This window comes from Parus major, chromosome 8 (genome assembly GCF_001522545.3).
Source record: "Parus major isolate Abel chromosome 8, Parus_major1.1, whole genome shotgun sequence".
NCBI classification, from domain to species: domain Eukaryota; kingdom Metazoa; phylum Chordata; class Aves; order Passeriformes; family Paridae; genus Parus; species Parus major.
The window spans coordinates 28439908-28458716 of record NC_031777.1 but is presented as its reverse complement, the minus strand read 5'-3'; the positions used below and the strand labels follow the sequence as shown (position 1 = coordinate 28458716).

Here is an 18809-nt window from a genome sequence, read left to right as displayed (position 1 = left end):
AAAACGTAGCAGAGCGTGTTCTTGGTAAGAGATGAAGTGTATTTACGTCAAGGTGTACAAAAACCCCTTAAATGACTCAAGATCAGAGCAGCCAAGAAAATGTACAGTATTATTGCAATAAACATGTTTTTGTGATATTTAATAACTGAAATTTGGAACAAATTTGCAGAGGTTGGCCAAGATGGTCTCTCCATCCTCGCGCTTTACGTCTCTTTGTCTATTGTTCCTTTTAATATATTGCATCTGTAAAAAAAAAATTGCAACCTACTTTATACAATTACTACACTGAAGTCCCAAGTAATCTATCAAGTTGTCATGCATTTTCTTCACATTAAACCTTTTAAAAATCTTTCCTTTTTTCTATGTTTCAAGAAAATGCAGAAGAGTATTGGCTTGGCCCAAAAAGCAGCAGAGTGAAATGTCGTTCATCAAATCCGGTAACAAGAAGAGTTTGTGATACTGCGTCAGGAGAAGAAATAATCCCCAAAGTGGCACGTTGAAGTTTCGGAAGGTTTGTAAATCAAGAAAATTCAGACCATCAATAAACCTGCAATCAACAAAAAAAACATTGGAAAAATTCCCTGCGAGCTGGTTCTGGTTACGGAGGTTTGGTGAAGTCCCTTTGTGCGGCACTTCAAGCCACCCGAGACAGGGATCTGAGGTTGCTGCTGGTCCATGTCCCCTGAGGGAGGGACAATGGCATGGCCGGGGCTCATGGGGTGGCCGGACACCCGTCTGGGTCACGGAAAAGCACGGCGTTACCAAAGACTATTTATTATTAAGGAAAATGCTTTCATCTGTTGATGGCACCCAGAAACAATGAGCAGGAACACGAAGCAACGGGTGGGTGAGAGGGAAGGCGAAGGGAAACCGGGAATTATTTCAGCTGGGAACGGGATGAAATGCTGGGAGGAGGGGGATTATTTTGCCCATTAGTTTAAAAACTCTCCATGCCGAGGTTTGCAGCATTTGAGTGACCATCTCTAAAACAGTGTGCAGAAATACACAGGTATTTCCTTAATATCCATCAGCCCCTGATAAATGAGCTACATAAGGGATGGGATAAAGCTCTAAGGATGAGAAGATGATGATCCCTCTTCTATGAACTACAGGGAAAAATCTTATCTCCAACTCTTCCTCTGTCCCTCTTCCCTTTATTGCCAAAAGAGAGTCCCTGCATCCCCTGGGAGCCTCAGCAACTCCCAGATACCACGGCTGGGCACTCATCACTGGGTGCCACCACCTTTGGGATTGTAAGATAATATAAAATAAAGGCAAAATGTCAAGTGCTTGCCTTCCATGGTTTCAAAATGCCGAAATCTCCGTCCCTGAACCCAGCTCGTGCCGTTGGTCCCCCTTCTTGCAAAACAAAGAAATCTGTTTAGGTTCCAGGAAATCCCACATGTTACCGTACTAATTTGAGCCCAACACCATTTGTGGTATTGTCAGGTCTTTAGGACGATCCCATGCCCATTCCCAATGTAGGAAAAACCTGTGTGCTTAATTATCTTCTTTAATAATTCCATGGTATGTGATTTATTAAACAGGCTCCTTATTTGTAAACAAAATCAGAGGCACAAATGTGCGGCGAGAGTCGCACTTCCTGGTGAAATAAGAGGCAGACAAAGAGCCCTAATGATGCACCAAAAATGCTCACCAAAAGTGTACTCTTTAAAAAGATCACCAATTTAATGCTTTTTGTATTTCATTTATCAGCCATGTAGTCATCATTCCCCTCCCTACCACCATCTGTACACACTTTCCCAATAGACCATCACAGCTGTCCCGTTTCTCACACAAACAGTACCTTTTATATGCTTCCCAACTGTTTTTAATAACTGTTCTGTGCACAGCACTGTACTTCCTTTGTTTTCTTTTCTTCCCCCCCCCTTTTTTTAAAAAATATGAAAAAGAGATATAATCCAAACAAACAGGTCATCATCACAATCAGTGGAGGAAGGCAATTAAAATGTTAAAAGCCTCCACGGCCACTGACCCATCCTCGAGCTGCGCCACCAGCCCCAGCACGGGGCTGCAAAGTTCCCTGGAGAAGTTGCTAAGGTAGACGACACTTGTTCAAAAAAAAACCACGTACATGAGCAAGAGTGTCTGAGAAATCCCTCAACCTTTTTAATGAGGAAGTATTATTAATATTAAATACTGCTTCTGCAACCACAGAAAGTTTTTTGAGGCTTTCAAAGTCCATTTATCAGCTCCAAGGCATTGCTGCCCTGTATTTTGGAACTGTGTGGACAGAAGTGTCCCACTTTCTTTTCAAACTCTGACTCATTTCACTTTTTCCAAATGCCCTGTGTATCCTGACTTTGTATCATGGGTGCTCCTGCCTTCCCTTCAGCCACCCCTCAAACTGCTGGAGCCCCAAACTGGGATGAACAGCACAAACTCATGATGAAGGCACCGTGCAGCCAAGGTAACTCAGCCCCAAGCCTGGGCAAACAAAGCCGCTTGCAAAGGGCAAAACTGGGAAGAGGTCCAGCCAGGAATGCGGAGAAAAGCAACAATTCCTTTGCCATCCACCTCATGGAAACCTACCCTACCAACAGGACATTCAGGAATGAAAACTCTGTTTGCTTTTGTCCAGGGCCATGTCCACAGCAAACTTCAGCAGGCTGCAGGGAGATGGGAGCACACAAATAGTCCCTCCGTCAGCACCGTACAGGATCACAGCAGGTAAACCAGGTCTGAGATGGGACAGGGACACTGCTCATACCATCCTCATCCCATGACAGACAGCTTCACACCCTGGGGCTGCTCACTGTGAGACACACCTCACTCTTCTAGGGGAGAGTTTATTACTAAAGACCACGTACGTGAAAAACAACTGGTCCGCTCAGTTCTCACCATGATTTTTGCCCTCCAGCTTTTGACTGAAAAAGAAACAATGTCCATTTTTAAAGTGGGAGATGAAGACATTATTTTGCCTAGAAATCACGCTCATATATCTAGGTTAGAACAGGCTCCTTGAAGATGCACTTCTGAGACACAAGTGTGCAACCCCGAACAACACCGAGCTCCGCGGCCGGGTGTTTGTAAGTGCATCTGCCTAAGAAGAATCTAAATCATAACTGTTGATGTCCTTCTCTAAGAAAAAGAAAATAAAAGCTCTTAACCACAGAAGTCCCACTCTGAACTGATTGCTGCGTGTTTTTCCCAACTTTTCCAGAAATACCCAACCTCCACCTGCTGCAAGGGTTCGGCTACTACCGAGGCTGGTGCTGCCCCAGCCAGGCAAACTGCTTGTGAAACTTCCACACAAAATTATGCAGGATTTACTTTTTAGATAAGCAACAACTACTTTTCCCTTTTTGAGACAAAAACCAAACGTAAATAGGTTTGTTGGCTATTTTTAATGAAGTCCTTGTGGCGTCAGGAAAAGTCCTCATCACCACACAATAAAAGCATTGCAGTGGCCATCGTCCCTAAAAGCATCCCAACAATAGCTGGGCTTGAGAAAAGCATCCCAATACAAAGAATTCATTCTTCTGATTTACTTGAAACTACTTGGCCTCAAAAGAAGAAAAAAAAACAACCAAACCTGAATTAAATTTAAATTTTACCCTGTTTCCAGCATCACTCCGGGATTTGGCCGCTTTCTTCTATATCAAATTAAAACCTTAGTAGGTAAAAAGATCAGACAAATTTCAAGTGAATACCCTCAGGATGAAATCTGACTGACAATGTATTTTTGCTTTAAAATCTCCAAAGTGAGTGTTTATCTTGACAAAAAATGTAACAACTATCTAACTTGTCTTTTGATACCCTTACAGGAGTGCATCCCTGTTCGTTCAGTGCATTACAAGGTATTTTAAACACAAAAATAGTGATTTAACCAGACGTGGTTTATTACAAAGCTCAGGCAGCTCATTATCTGTCCCTCACACACAAGATTAAAGTGGTAGATGCAGAAAAACACAGCATGAAAGAGGCTGTCCCAGCACTTTTAGTTCTTCACCCCTTGCTTTTCCTGAAGCTGTCAGCAGACTGCACAGAGCCTGGATTTGCCCTGAAAACTTTCTCCTTGACAGGGGGCTTTCCAGAGTTTAGCTGTAAGGAGATGCCTCCTCATGAAATACTTCTCATGAGTTTGTAAATGCATTTTGCACCTAACAATGATCACGCATGGTGGATTTCCTGGGCTGGAGAACACTCCTGCTTTCCCATTGTGTGCTACTTAGAATAATGGAATCGTTTGGGTTGGAAAAAATCTAAAAGAACATCGAGTCCAAGTGGGGTGACAGTGGCTGGGATAAGAAGAGAGATGTACAGCACAGAGGACAGTGCAGAAAAGGTTCAGACTTTGTTTGGATACTGATGCTATGGGCATATCATGGATATAGCAAATGGATTAAACCAAGGAGCAGAAACAACACTGGCTACCTCTCTGTGGCCAGGGCTTGGTGACATGGTGGCAGGTCTGGAGAATGTGCTGTTACCTGCAGCTCTCATGGCTGAATGCCATGCTGGTTTTACACCTGTGCAAGGTGTGCTTCATCCCTCTGGGCACCTCTCTGTGCCACCATCCAGCTTCCCAAAGTCACAGCAAGAGCTGGGGATGGACACAACCTCCCCATGCACCAGGTGGGTGAGATGGGCAGGAGAAACTCACCAGCAGTCCCCCCAGGGAACACCAGGGGCTTCCCACTGCACCCTGAGGGTGTCCTCCTGGAGGAGACCTCAGTGCTACACCCTTCTGTGACACCTTCAAACCACCTTTCTACATCATCAAAAAACCCAGAGCACCAGGAAGTTTTCTCTCATTGACCAAAAGAACCACCAGGTACTGCACTCACATGACCCTGCTCAGCACAGCCTGTTCACCTGGCCAAATTACCCTGCTTTGGACACCTACCAACCCCATGATAATTTTGTGCTTCGCTACAGATATATCTCACCCCAAAACATGAACATGCTGAAACATCCAATCATGTTCTGGCACGCATGCCAAAAAAAAAAGCCCATGGCAACAAAGACGACAGCTTGCCAATGGCAGCTGCTGCACGCACACACAAAATTAAACTATATTCTTCTGAAAAGGGACATTATTATGGCATTTGTTTCCCCTCACCCTCACCCATTCCCTCCCAAAATAAAGGGGGAAATATCAACACATCTCAAACATTAGGAGAGATGGATTTAAAAAAAAAAAAAAAAAAAAGAGGCATGGGATGGAGAATTTGGGGTTTAATAGGTGATCCAACTGGGATTGGGGCTGAATGCATGGAACTGCCCTGAAATACTGGCTCACCTATGAGAGTTATAAGGCACAAGCAAGTAAAACATCTGGGAAGGCCTGAGGACGCTGAATTGCCTCAAGTTTGGTTAAGCCACCCCTCGGTTATAACACGAATCTGCAAACACATTTCTGTGCATTAAAGAGCAGCTGATGACACCCATCCCTGCCTCCTTCCCCCCCGGTGTGGACCTGCTGAGTGCCTCCCAAGCTGCGATGCAATGCACAAGAGAGCCGTCTCCTCACTGTGAAGATAAATGTCATATTGGACCTCTGACATCATGTATTCTCCAAGTAATTATTTTTGATATCATAAGAGTTGTACAGGGTGCACAATAAAATTAAAAAGTAGAAAGCAAGGTTAATAAGATTATCGTGTTGGTATAATAGGTAATGCATTTTGCAGTATATCCTTAAATCTGCCCTCTCCAAGCATAATTAAATAACTGTGATTTATATTTTAAAGGAACGCAGACATGCCGTGTATCCTCCTACCCACATATGCTAATTACTTTCAGCCCCTAAAACTCACACAGTTGTTTGCAGCTTTTTAATCCTCATGTGTAAATAACCCAACTCAGGTCCAAGTTATGAACAATAAAGTCCAGGAAACTTTCAGAAGAGCTTGTCATTAAACCCACCTTGATTTTATCTCGCTGATCTAATGGCAATAATGTGTGCCGAAACCCGCGGGAAGGAGGAACAACTCCCCGGGGCCTTCACACTGACCCCGACCATGACATTGGGACAGCATTTGGACTGGGAAGGTGGATATTAATGAAGAAGAGATCAACACCCTTTAGGAGGAGCCAATGGATGTACAAGCTCAGGATACCCCACCTGGGTCTCGCCGTGGGTCTGGGTGCACCGTGGCGGCAGCGGGATCGCGGGTGACGTGAGCCCACACGCTTCGCTCTAGGCCGAACTCAACCGCGCCGCTCTCCATTTTGACTCGCACGTGAGAGCCTGGCACACAAAATGGAGGCCCTCGTGTGTTTTACAGGCAGCGGCTACGAATCCAGCCCAAATCCACCCGCTCTACGCGCCACATCCTGCTCCTACATCCCGAGCCACAACGGTGCCGCACACAGGGCTGAGCTCAGGCGCCTTACATCCACCCCTGGCGTAGGGACATGGGGAAAAGGTAGCTAAAAACACTTAATATATACAAATACTCTGGTTTCCCTTTAAAATTAATTACACCATGATGATGTTCAGGCACTGCCTTTTCAACTGGGGAGAAAATGCTGCAGGCCCCAAAAGAACTTGCTGGGATAAAACTGCCCCACACATCCGAGGCACCGTGACCCAGGTGCTGATGTCAGTCAGTTTTTGGTGTCTCCCGTAATGCAGGCAACAATTAACAACCACCAGAGATGTGGTTGCACCACATGAACGGGAAAACCAAAGCGATTAAAATGAGTTTTAGCCTCCCGACAAGGCTTATCTACCACAAGCCCTCACTGGCGTAAGGAAATGTCCGGGTCGGCTGCTGTTAGGAGGCTAAAATAATTTCCCCTGAATTTACAGCCTGTAATTTAATCATCAGCTCCAGCCCTCGTCTGTGAGGAAAGGAGCAGGGGCAGAGCCAGATCCGTGGCTCCCAGTGAGGATGCCCCAAATTCATTTTACTGGGGACAGTCACTGAGGCCTGGAGGGTCCCACACGTGTAGTAAAGTGCAGGCTTTTGGGGAGAGGTTGAGGGTTTTTGGAGCAGCGGGTTGGAGTTTGTTTGGTGGTTGTAAAAACCTCACCAGTGCCTGAACCAGAAGCATCAGGGGGAGGAGGAGGAGCTGTGAAGAAGCTCAAGGCACAGACAGCGAGGAATGTCCTTTCCTTTACATCCGAATGGGGAGAAAATACATAATTGTAATAATAAATAGCGGGTTTTATGAACAATTAGGATTCCACTGTCTCTTTGAAGGGTTTGAAAAGCTGACATGATGTTTTGGGTTCTCCAGATTCAGCTTTGAGGCCTCAACCAAGAGAAACATTCAGCCCTGCTGTGTACAGCAGTGACCACAACAAAGATTGTGGTTTCTCCCACACTCGCCTTAAATAGATCTAAATTAATGCTATTCATCATTGGGTGGAAAAGAAGGGAAATATAAAAGTGCAGTTGCTTGTAGAAAAGCCAGAAGCATTGGGCAACTTTCTTACCACTCACAGGCTTCTCCTGCTTCTGCACCTCGGAGCAAGGAGGCATGGAAATAACACACCCCCATACTATCCAAACCCTCCACCTGGAAAACATCCTGGGCATATGAAATACGCCTTTATCCCGTGTTTATTTGTTGTTGCTGTTGTTGTTGTTGGAGAAAGGGAAAAGCTAAACCACATGACTGAACTCCTGCCAGGGGTTCGTGATAGAGCAGGCCGTCCCGAGTGCCACACCAGTTAGTATCTGAATTATCACGGATACTCACCGGCTCAGTTACACCCGCACCGGGAGAGCAGTTGTCCCACCTAAATCCTGCTTCTGTCAGCTCCCACCCTGCTCATGGCTGCAGCGAGCAGCCAGTCCCACTCCCCAAGGAGGAGATCATCCAAAGATGGGGATATCTCTCTGTGCCACGTGGGGTGTGCAGGTCGCCGTGTTTCATGTATGCCCATGATAGGTAGGTGCATGAAATTTGGGGTGTTGAGGAGCTGTGGCTGTCCTCTCCTCACCTCTCCCAACTGAGATAGAGACCCAGGCTCCCACCACTGACTTTTTATGGGTACTTTTTTGTAAGGCTAAAACAACACAAAATCTGCCTTCTCCTTTTATTCCTTGAGGGCAGAAATACTGTGAGATGTCTTAGTGTCACTTTTTTTCTTTAAAGCTACAGATGTCTCACTTTGGCAAAAAATAATGGAGCAGAAAAACAACTCTATCAGCCCACAAACATTAAAATCTCAGCTGAACACTGACTGATCTGCTCAGGTTCTCCTGGGCATGCACTGGGAGCCCTGCGCAGGGAACACATGTGAGATACCTGCTGGAAAGATGCCTCAAGTGTTTTTTTGGTAAGAGTAAATGCAATCTGTCTGCAGAAAAAAAACTTTCAAGATGGTTTTGGATATACACTGGAACAGCCATGAGCTGGAAGTAGGTTTTTCAAAGCATTATAGGTGGAGGGAATGTCATGGATGCTTTAAAAGTCTTCAGATAGGCGTAAAAATGACACATACATTACGCATTATGTCCACAGAACAAACACCATTTGAAATGTGCCCCTTTTTAACTACCATTATGATCTGTCTAAAGAGCATTTTGGTTGAAACTTGGGAGGAAAGGAGAAGGAAAAAAAAAAAAAAAAAGCCCACTGATCTTACACCTGCTCTTTAGCAGTGGGAAGTAGGTTCTCAATCTGTTAACATGACCATCTGGCCAATCTGCATATCACGGCTATCTGGATTACCGTACGATGGAATGACAATAACGTAGCCAAAACAAAAGTAAAATGCATCAAAAACTAACGGGAGCGCAAGCCCTTTTGATTTCAAATTAAATAATAAATGCGGTATCAGAGCAGAGCGAGAAAGTCAGCTAAATAATTAAAAATGAGCCTTCGCTCCGGCATAATTAAGTAAACAATATGGTGTGTGTTTCTGTATGAGCCAGCAATAGTTTCCACCGTCGAACGCTCCACTTCTGCAGAGCAGCGATCAGGAGTTGAAGGCGCTGCGACAGCTCTTTCGGTGACGTACGGTATTGTCAGGACACCTCTGCCATCCCTGCGACACCCGGCCCGGCTGTGGCTATTAACAGGATTAATGCAGCAACAATCAATACTAATTGCACTAAAAGATTACAGCGCGAAGCCTCGGGTACCTCTCGGACCCCCCGAAACCTCCACGGCTACGGGGGTTTCTGCATTAACCCATCTTTGGGTTATTCCCATCGATGCCTCTTTATGGTGGTCCAAGTAGAATATTTTAAGTCTGTCAACGGGAACATAAAATGGGTCGTGCTTAAAGTTCAAGGTCATGTGTTATATACCACTGCCCAGCAATTAGCCACAGAGCACATCTAGAAGTTAAGTAAATTTTCAGCCACAGAAATAAGGCTGAGTTCTGGCTGCCTTCGAGCCTAAACGTGAACAGAAAAAGGGGTTTGCGCAAATAACATCTAGCCCCAGATTTTTTCTTAAATTTGGGATTTTTAAATGTCCTTCTGAAAGATTAAAAGATTTTCTCTGCCACAAATACCTCGCGAGTTTAATTCTCGCACAAAGCGCATAACGATGGCCGGCCAAAAAAATAAACCAGGCATTGCAGCATCGCCTCCTGGCCCACCATCCCGCTTCGGCCACTGGAGAAGTCTCTAAAAACTGTGACCTCTTAGAAAATTTAACTACTTCTATTGCAAATCTATTCTCCAATCTGACCACATTAGCAGGAGGAACTCCAAAGCAGTAAAAAACTCCAGAAAGTTCTCGGTTGAGTGCCTACTAATGAACAAAGGTTAACTTTATCTAAAAGGTCAAATGCCTGGTGGCTAAGGTTGTGACCTTAACAACTTAAATTGTGACCTTGCCACGTGCCTAGTATATTGTAGATTCTGATACAGATCATCTGGTAAAGGACCGGTCATAAATTAGCTTTACTGTTCGACTCCCACAAAGAAAACGGTTTGCCACAATGGTTTCCAACTTGTCATTTGATACAAGAGCAGAATAAGTGAAAACTAAAAAGCAAACCCAAGTTCAGGGTACAAAAATGCCGCCTGCTTTTAGTTAAGCAGATTAGAAACTGCAAACTGAGAGCAATACTCTAGATTTCAATACATTTTTTTGGTCAACCTCTAATTCACAAAGCACCGATCTTCCCTTCCTTTTTTTTTTTTAATTTCTTTTTTTTTTTATCCTTTTAATGAAAATTACATGTAGTTTTGCCTATTTGCATATTTTTGTTTTCTCTTTCTAGCCAGTTCTTAAAGAGAATAATTGATTTCAGTAGCTTTGTAAGAAGCACTATTTAAATCTGTGCACATGTGTTCCCTTACAGATGATAGTGCCTACTGAAGGAAAAGCGTGGATTCAAAGCAATAATTATCCTACATGTTTAGAAGGAAAAGGACATCTTGCTGCCGAAGTCATCTCGAATAAGGGCATCTTGGAACAGAATACTCCCCCCAAGAAAAGAAGACGAAAAGTGGGGAGGAAAAAAAAAACCCCACAAGAAAAAGAGAAGCGAGCACTATGGGTGAAAAGGTCACAATGGTTTTGGCACGTATCTTCAAGCACGTTTCGGAGTCTGTGCCTCCTGCCAATACTGGCAACTTCTCAAAACTTTTAAGGAGGTAAAAACATTGTTTAGTGTTTACAAATCTTCTGTACTACAGCAGATGCTTGTCAAATCCGCTATATGTAAGTTGACCAGCCTACCTAATATTTGCGCTGGCGACTTCCTCCTTATAAATACGCGGTCCATACATTTGGGGAGCGAGGTCTGATGGAGTTGGAGACAAAGGACCCTTAATATTTTTTTCTTTTGTAATTTTCCTGTTGCGCACCCGGCACAAGCTGCCATTACTGCGGGTCTGCGGGAACCAATGGCTGTCAACTTGGCCAATGTTCAGGTGTAACAAAGACTGCTGGGATACATCGGAGGGGGGAAGAAAACGGGAAAAAAGAGGGGAAGAAAAAGAGGTAGCTCTACGCAAGGCTTTGGGTACACCTCTGTGAAGCCATATAGACAGCGACCATGCTGTGCCACCTCCCAAAAATCATCTTGTCCCCCTCCCCGCTGAGGTTTAGCAGGAATACGCCAGCACACGCTCCTGCATTGAGAGCACAATGCAATGCGTGCAATCAGCAAACAACGGCCAAAAACACGGCGCGGTGCGCTCTGCACGGGCGCGTGGCTGCTCACACAAATCCCCAAATCTAACCCCAAAAAACCGCGTGGAGGCCTCGCGCTGACTTTCCGCGGCAAACACCCGAGTATGAAGGACAATCGGTGCGATCGCTGCCTGTTGAAGATGGAGGCAGGAATAAATAACAGTTCGCTATCAAGACTACTGTTTGCCACCGGCGTGCTGATAAGATGGTATATCCCTAATCGCAATATTGAACTTTTATAACGTCTACTGCTCGACTGTTGTAATGGGGAGAAACCCCTTGAAGCTCCCCAAAATCCTCCCACCCATGGGTTTGGTCTTTTTGTCCCCATCCTATATTTCTGTAACCCTACATGAAAGCTAAACCAAGACCGTTGGTTTCTATCAACGATTTGTGCGCTCCACGGAGGGCCTGGGAAATACAATATGGATCAGTATTTACCAGCACCATGCTATAGATAAATTTAAATAATAAATATCTGCATGCTGTAGATCAGTAAATAGACATTTATAGCTTATATCTGGATATCAAAGCATTTAAAATTTATCACCCTACTCCAACATGGAGAGGAGGAAACTGAGGCAGACAAAAGGGGTGTGAGTCCATGGTCCCCTCAGGGTTGGTGATGGAACAGGAGGTGACCTGAAATGCCCCAGCCTCAAACACTCTTCAGTTAGCCATTTATCCATTATGCTTCCTTCACGGTGGCCATAATAAAGCGCAGAGTAAATAAATAATTTTCCTCAATATTTGCCTACTTCCCTTTCACCATAAACGAGCACTATGATTTACCACCTCACACCGAAGTGAAAAGTAAATGTTGCAGCTTATCTGTAGGAAATACCATGAGGATACTCGAAAGTTATTTCCGAACAGGGATCGTATCTGTAAAATCCCAGCGGCGACATTGCCTAACACAACAACCATGGCAGGGACTCAGCGCAGAAAAACTTTGGGGAAGCCAAAACTTTCTGCAAGACCCTCTGAAAGAAGCTGGCATGGGAAATGCAGGCTCCCTGGGCTGTAATGTGCTTGGATTTCTTACCGATAAATATTTATACAGAAGTGGTTTCTACTAATATGATCCTTTCCCCCCTGCTCCTCTGTTTTTCCAGCCTGTCCAGCCCCTCAGCTCACAAGTCAGGATAGGCTGGGGGACCCACACATCCCATACATGAGAACTCGGGGCCTCACACTTCACACACGCACATTTCTCTGCACTACAATCACTCAGGAGAACTACAATAGCACATTATTTTATGCCAGTCAACATACTACACATCCTCTGAGCACACTGAGTCACGCCGCAGGCAGAGTGTACTTTCTGTTGGAGTCTGGGATCCCAAGATTTTCATCACACATTAAAACATCTCATCCCCTCCTCATAAGCACAGTATTGTCAAATCAGGAATTTTTTTCAAGACCTGCTTATCTTTTAGGTGTATAAAGTGTGATATTTTGGGGATTTAAATGTCTCCTTTTCCCCCTAGGATTACCCAGAGGTTTGTTTCATGCCCACTCAAGACCTGATGACTACATTTGCTATCAAGGGACTGTCTTTTCCTTTCCCTCCAGTCCTGCAGGATTTATGTTCCCCATCTCATCCCTGTGGGGTGAGGATACCTGGTACTCCTGACCCACAGTTCTCAGGCATCTCTAGCCCACCTCGACAACTTTGTGCATAACATATGCAAACTTTATTTAAAAAAAAAAAATAAATTAAATTAAAATCTATCTGCTTTCCCCCAAAATTAAAATAAAGGAAGCCGCATCCGGCTGTGAGCCCTCCTAGTAAAACATTCAGGATAACACCTGTGAAGGATGCCCGAAATGCTGTTAACTGCGGAAAACAAGAACCACTTTTATGTGGCTGCACCTTAAAAACCCCATGGAAAAAAAATAACAAAAAAAAAACAAACAAAAAAACAAACAATTGGGGGGGAAGTTTTTGGCACCCTCCTCGCCACCCCGGGAGAGCGATAACCGGCATCCCCAGCTCCCTCCCCGGCTCATGCAGCCGCCGCTGGGGCACGGCACCCGGCACGGAGATAACCGAAAAGTTGAAGAAGGTGGTAGAGAAAGGCACTTACCTGCTGCGTGCACAAAGTATGCCAAATATAAATCGAGTTCCTTAACAGAAACTCCTATATGGTGGGGCTGTACGCACAGCCCGGGGTTAGAGCACTGTGGGGACTTTACAAGGCGCTCGCCATCAGTACTTTCGAGCGGAATACCTTTAAATAAAATCACCATAACAAGGTCCAACCTCCAGACCTTATCTGCCTGGCGAAGGCAGTCAATTCTTCTCATCTTGCCCTTCTGGTCTGGATTGGAAAGAACGCAACACGGAGGCTTTTTTCCTGTGACTGTGAGAACAAAATCCTCCCGAAATTCAGGCCTGATATCTTTCCGGAGCTTTGCCAGAAGTCTGGATGCCCATTTTTGCTTTACCTCGGGTTTTTCACTTAGCAGTTCGTCCTTCACGGCTCTCTCTTCCTCTTTTGACATGCGTTTTTCATGTTTTTTGAAGTATTTTCTTTTTCGGGCTTGCAGGTTGAACCACGTGTATGCAAACGCTCGGACGTGAGGCAGAAGTGCTTCGATGAAGGGATGAAATTCATCCTGAAAAAAGTTACAGAGAAGGGTCACCATCAACAAAGAGCCTTCAAAAACAGGGATTTTGCAGGATGGTGAGAATTACGAGGGTGCTGATAAATTTTAGGGGCTGTGGGACCCCTCGCTGATGCGCCCTGAACCTGCCACCGCCACATCCCCGCTTCCCTTTTGCGCCGACCCGAAAACTCCGCTCCCGCCCCCCAAAAACAGGGTCCAACTTCAACCAAGCGCCCAGATGGAGATGGTGCAACGCTGGCACCCTTTCCCCAGTCCCCAAACCTTTTAAAAAAATAAAAAATAAAAAAAAAAAGGGGCAGAATGAGTTAAAAGCCAAGAACTCCTTTGCAAGTCCACTTGCGGAGCGCGTATCTCCCTTTGCTCTCTCCCTGACCCCGCTGCTTGCGGTGTAGCCAGCGTTTGCCCGCCAATTTGGCAAATCCTAAACATTTGGATGCCAATCAATGTTTGTATGGGGAAGTCTAAAGTATAGTAAAACTTTCCCTAAGATATATTTGGAAATAGCAGCCGGCAGAATAGTAAAATGCCACTATAGCTGTATATACAATTACAATGAAGGGTGGTTTTCACTCTGGCTCCTAAACAGTGAAGGGAGCGAGAAGTACCGCAGTAGATATATCCCGCGAGCGCAATCATAACCAACACTAAAATCCTAGAAAAAGCAAGCCTTGCAATTTATCTTTTTTAATATTTTTGCTTATATTTAGTCAAAAAGAAAAAAAAAAAATTAAAAATTGCTATCTGGGCATATTAAGGAAAGTCAAACTCTGAGACTTCCCATAAAATAAAAAAAAAAAAACAAAAAAGTCAGGAAAAATTGAAAAACGCGGTAAACAGAAAACTGTAGCACAAGTTGTGCAAACACGCGAAAAATTATTAATTGTGTCAGATTTTCAGTTATTTAAAAAGAAATGCCCTACTCGGAAAGTTAGTTTGGCCATCCGGAGACACTGCTGGTTTTGTGTAACGAGGAGTTAAAGATCACCCCTCGCCCCTGCCACAAAAATAATCGCAATTAAAATTATGCTAAAAACAGGCGAGAAAGACCCGTTGATTTTTTTTTTAAATAATTATATATATATATACATATATCTTTTTTTCCTCACTAAATATTACATTAATCAGCCAAAGAGATCAAAATACATTATAATATACTGGGGCCATGCTTTTTGGTTTTTTCCCCTGAATAAATGAATGACCCAACTCCAGGCTGCACATAAAAATGTATCCAGGCTGTGGGGCCTGATCCAGCGCTGTGCGCTGGGGACGTCCCTGCTTCCAGTTCCTCCTTTTCTCAGGACTGGGCCCTCCAGGAGGGAAAAATAAAGTAATTTGTGAAACGTTTTCCCCAGCATGGGAAAAGCCACCCGCTGCCTCCCCCTGTGCGAGGAAACGTTGGGGATTTTTCAGATTAACAAACTAACTTTTTTTTTTTTTTTTTAATTATCCCATGGAGTACATTTTCTACCCAAATCATTGTGGGTCATGCAAATATGGTTATTAAAAGAGACATCTTACTTCCTTTCAACACTTTATTTTAATTTGCATTGTTCTTTTCAGAAATTATGAAAAAATTGAGAAATCAATAGTAGAAATATCTATCAGCAAAATCCTGCTGTAATTCAAGACCTTCTGCTGACTCCCCAAAAGCTTTCACTGCACTTATTTTGAGTGACCCCAGAATTGCAGCTACTTAAATCTATAGGTAGCACCATTGCATTTATTTTTATTTTAAACAGAGATTGTTAAAAACTTTCTTAACAGCACAATATATTTCATTAGAGCAGAGCGGCAGCAATCAAAGTACTATGAATGATTATTAAAATAAAAGCAGGTAAAATAAAATAAATCACTCCAGTGATTGGCACATTCCTCCTTTTTTTCCCCTACTCTATGAGAAAAGATGATAGTTTCAAATTTCAATAAAGTTTAAAAAAAAAAAAAAAAAAATTGCTGTGAGTTTGTAATCGGCAGATTCAAAAAGTGAGAGGAGGCACAATCCCAGCACATGGAGCTGCTCTCACCCACCAGAAACAGCTCTCACGGGGGGGGAGGCAAGGGGGAAAAAGAAGAAAAATACAAAAACTACAGGTCCCTACAAGCCATTAAAAATAATAAACCCTCCCTCCTGATCTCTCTTGTCCTTCCCTTTCCCCACTCAGGGAGAGTCAAGGAAAAAAGGCCTTTTGTCAAGTGGAAGTTTATCTGCGAAGGTACACAGAGCAGAGAGGCTCGACAGCCCCACAGCGAGCCAGGGCAGCGCTTCCAGCCTTCCCACTTTCCAAACACGTCTTGGTACATCCTGAAATATTTTAACTTTTCTGCTTTAAGCAGCGCTTTGTCCTGCCTGATCTCATGTGCTCGGGACTTTTTTGGCTCGGCGCTGGATAACATCCAAGAGAGAGTTGCTTTAACCTGCGCTAAAGCTGATTTCTACGATGTGGACCTGAAAGGGGAGGTAAAAACAACACCCCCCAAAAAAACCCACTTAAAAATAAAAAAAAAAAAAAAAGCACTAAACCACTTTAAAGGGAGGGGGGGGGAAAAAAAAAAACCAAGATGCTTTTTGGTGCAAAGTCTGGGTGTGTGGCTGAAGTAAAGGAGAAGCACCGCTGCTCGGGCGCGAGGTGTGCACGTCCCTATTACACCCTAACGTGTCTTTTCAAAATGGTGTATGAAGAGAAAAGGTTAACGACTCATAAACAGACCAACTTTCAAAGTGTCTTGGTAAACACGCTGCTCCGGAAAATCGCACCGCTTCAATCTCAGCGCTGAGGTATTAGCAAAGTCCAAGTGGAAATAAAAGCAGCCAGGACTGATCAAACAGAATTGGGCTGGACGCGGGGACGGAGGGGGGGAGCAGCTTCTGCACAACGCAATTTTTTATTTCAGTGGCGCTACAGCCCCCCCCAAAAAACCCAAAAAGTTTCGGAAATATGACAGTGCGAGTGTGCTAACAGATGTGCAACTTATCTGCAGCCTTGCTGTGAAATAGTAGGATTTTAAGGGACCTGGTAGAAAAGGCAGTGATCTTTCCCTGTCCACAAGTTAGCTTGAAGGGAAACTTTGAAAGTATTTGATAAAACCGTTTGCTTTCCCCTCTCAGTGTTGGATGGGTTACCCAAAAATAAAAGACACCAGAAAGCTGGCAAAGCGGTAATAAAAAGTTGGGGTTTTCTTTATTGCACTCCTCTCCAAAGTTTGAAGATACAGCTCTTCTGAGAGCTGCCTGTTTCTAAGCAGCACCTAAAATTTGGGCCGCACAGTTCTGTACTGTTCATCCCAAAATTCTCCTTTGCTCTTCAAAAAGGTGTTAAAAAAAAAATAAAACAAAAACCCTACGACAAAAGAACCCCAACCCCAACCCAAAGGGGCCTTCGATAATGTAATCCTGCAAAGGAGGCTTTGAAACAATGTATTTCTGCAGATCTTTTTGAAATTAATCCAGCTACAGCGACCCTTGCTAATATTTTTACAATCCATTTGCTTGTAAATCTGAGGAGACGCGCATATGTTCCCCAACTATTTCCTAGCTCCTCAGCAGATATGTAAATGGAACGATGTTTGGATTTTTCCTGACAGATGACACAAAATGCTTGTGCCATTTTGGTTCCAGGGCTTGGATAAATATGCTCAGAACCAGGATTTCTGTTTGTTTTCCTTTTCTAACCCACTTTCAAGAGCTTCCCTTTAAATCTGAACCAAAACTTGACAAAAAAAAAAAAAAAAAAAAAAAAGAAAAAAAAATCTTTCCCGAAACTTGTATCAATAAAAGCTCTTGAAACGATAACATAGGAAATTACTTGCAATAGCTCAGGGCTCGCCTCCTTTTTCTATAGAAAAATGACAGAATCACCTAATTGATCCTTCGGAGGGAAGAGTTTGTCAGGAGGCCTCTAATCCTCCTATTACTTTCCCAAACGTGCAGCAAGAATGCGACATTTTCCTAACGGAGTCAAAGCACATGCCTGGCTTTCTGCTTTTCTTTTGATAAATTAAAGAAAAAAAAAAAAAAAGCGGGGGGGAGGGGGGGGGCGACGGACGGGGACACGACACGACTGGGCCAGGGAGCAACCAGCCCAAGGATTTATTTTCTCTCCTTAATGTGCGACTGGGCCTACTGAGCCCCAGGAGCCCCACGTGGAGATGCCAAGAGCGTCGGCGCTGCGGGCCCTGCACGGAGCGTCCGGGGGTCCCTCTTGTGCAGCCGCTGCGCTGACAAAAACCAGGTATTTCTCAGAGTTGAATTAAAGGCACAAACTTTGCTCAGGCACAGCCCGGAGTTGCTGCATCCCATCCTCTGCAAACTCCCGCTGTTCTCATTTTCCTCCTGCCTTTTGAGCAAGTGTACGGTTTGGAGTTTCGTGCCCCCGCCGGCCTGGTGTTTTCTCGCCAGCACCCCAAAATTTGGGGGAGGCTGAGGAAGGAGAGGGGACCGCAGCGGGAGAAAGGGACAAAACTTTTGCAGCTCTTCGGGCTGCCTGTGAAGCTGCCGCCCCTCTCCCTGCAATTCCTTGCCTTTTTCTCGACGGAAAGAGCCCGGAGAGGCTTTCTCACCGGGAGAAAAAAAAATATTCCAATTAAATTAATAAGAATAATGTAGTCAAAATCTCCTGCAGGAGGAAATAATCTGGGGTTTGAGTCCGCCACAAAGCATTTCCTCGTTAAACCATTATATCCTGCTAATTGAAGGGGTGTAATTCAGCGTCCTGCAGCAGTGCGCGGGGAAAAGGGGGGCCGGGGACTCCGCTGCCGCGCAACCGGGGGGCACCGCGGAGCGACATCCCCCCGCTCCGCTCCCCGCACAGCCCCGTCCCGCCGCGAGCGGGGGGCGCAAAAGTTGCGCCGAGTGCCGCGGGGGCCCGATCCGCGGGCGGGAGGGTGCCGGGGGGGGACATGCGGCACACACGGGACAAGTTTGCGGGTGTCCGTGTGGGGGGACACACGCTCGGTGCCCCGGCTGGGGCGGCCTCCGCGGGTGCGGAGGGAGCTCTGCGCGGGGGCGGCCGCACCGCGCCGCACCGCGGGAGCGAGCCCAGGTGCGGGGGACGGTCCCTCTCTCCGTGCCCGGAGCGCTGGGGGGGCGCGGAGCCGGC

General features: G+C 45.0%; 1 protein-coding gene across 14 annotated transcripts in view; it reads right to left on the bottom strand.

Moving 5' to 3' along the window:
* NFIA (nuclear factor I A) overlaps window positions 1–18809 on the bottom strand; it is a 343582-nt gene that overhangs the window by 223720 nt on the left and 101053 nt on the right. For all 14 annotated transcript variants that reach the window (XM_015636078.2, XM_015636071.2, XM_033516520.1 and 11 more), the window contains exon 2: window positions 13170–13701. In XM_015636078.2, coding sequence (XP_015491564.1) covers window positions 13170–13701 — 532 coding nt within the window. The remainder of the gene's footprint in view (window positions 1–13169; window positions 13702–18809) is intronic.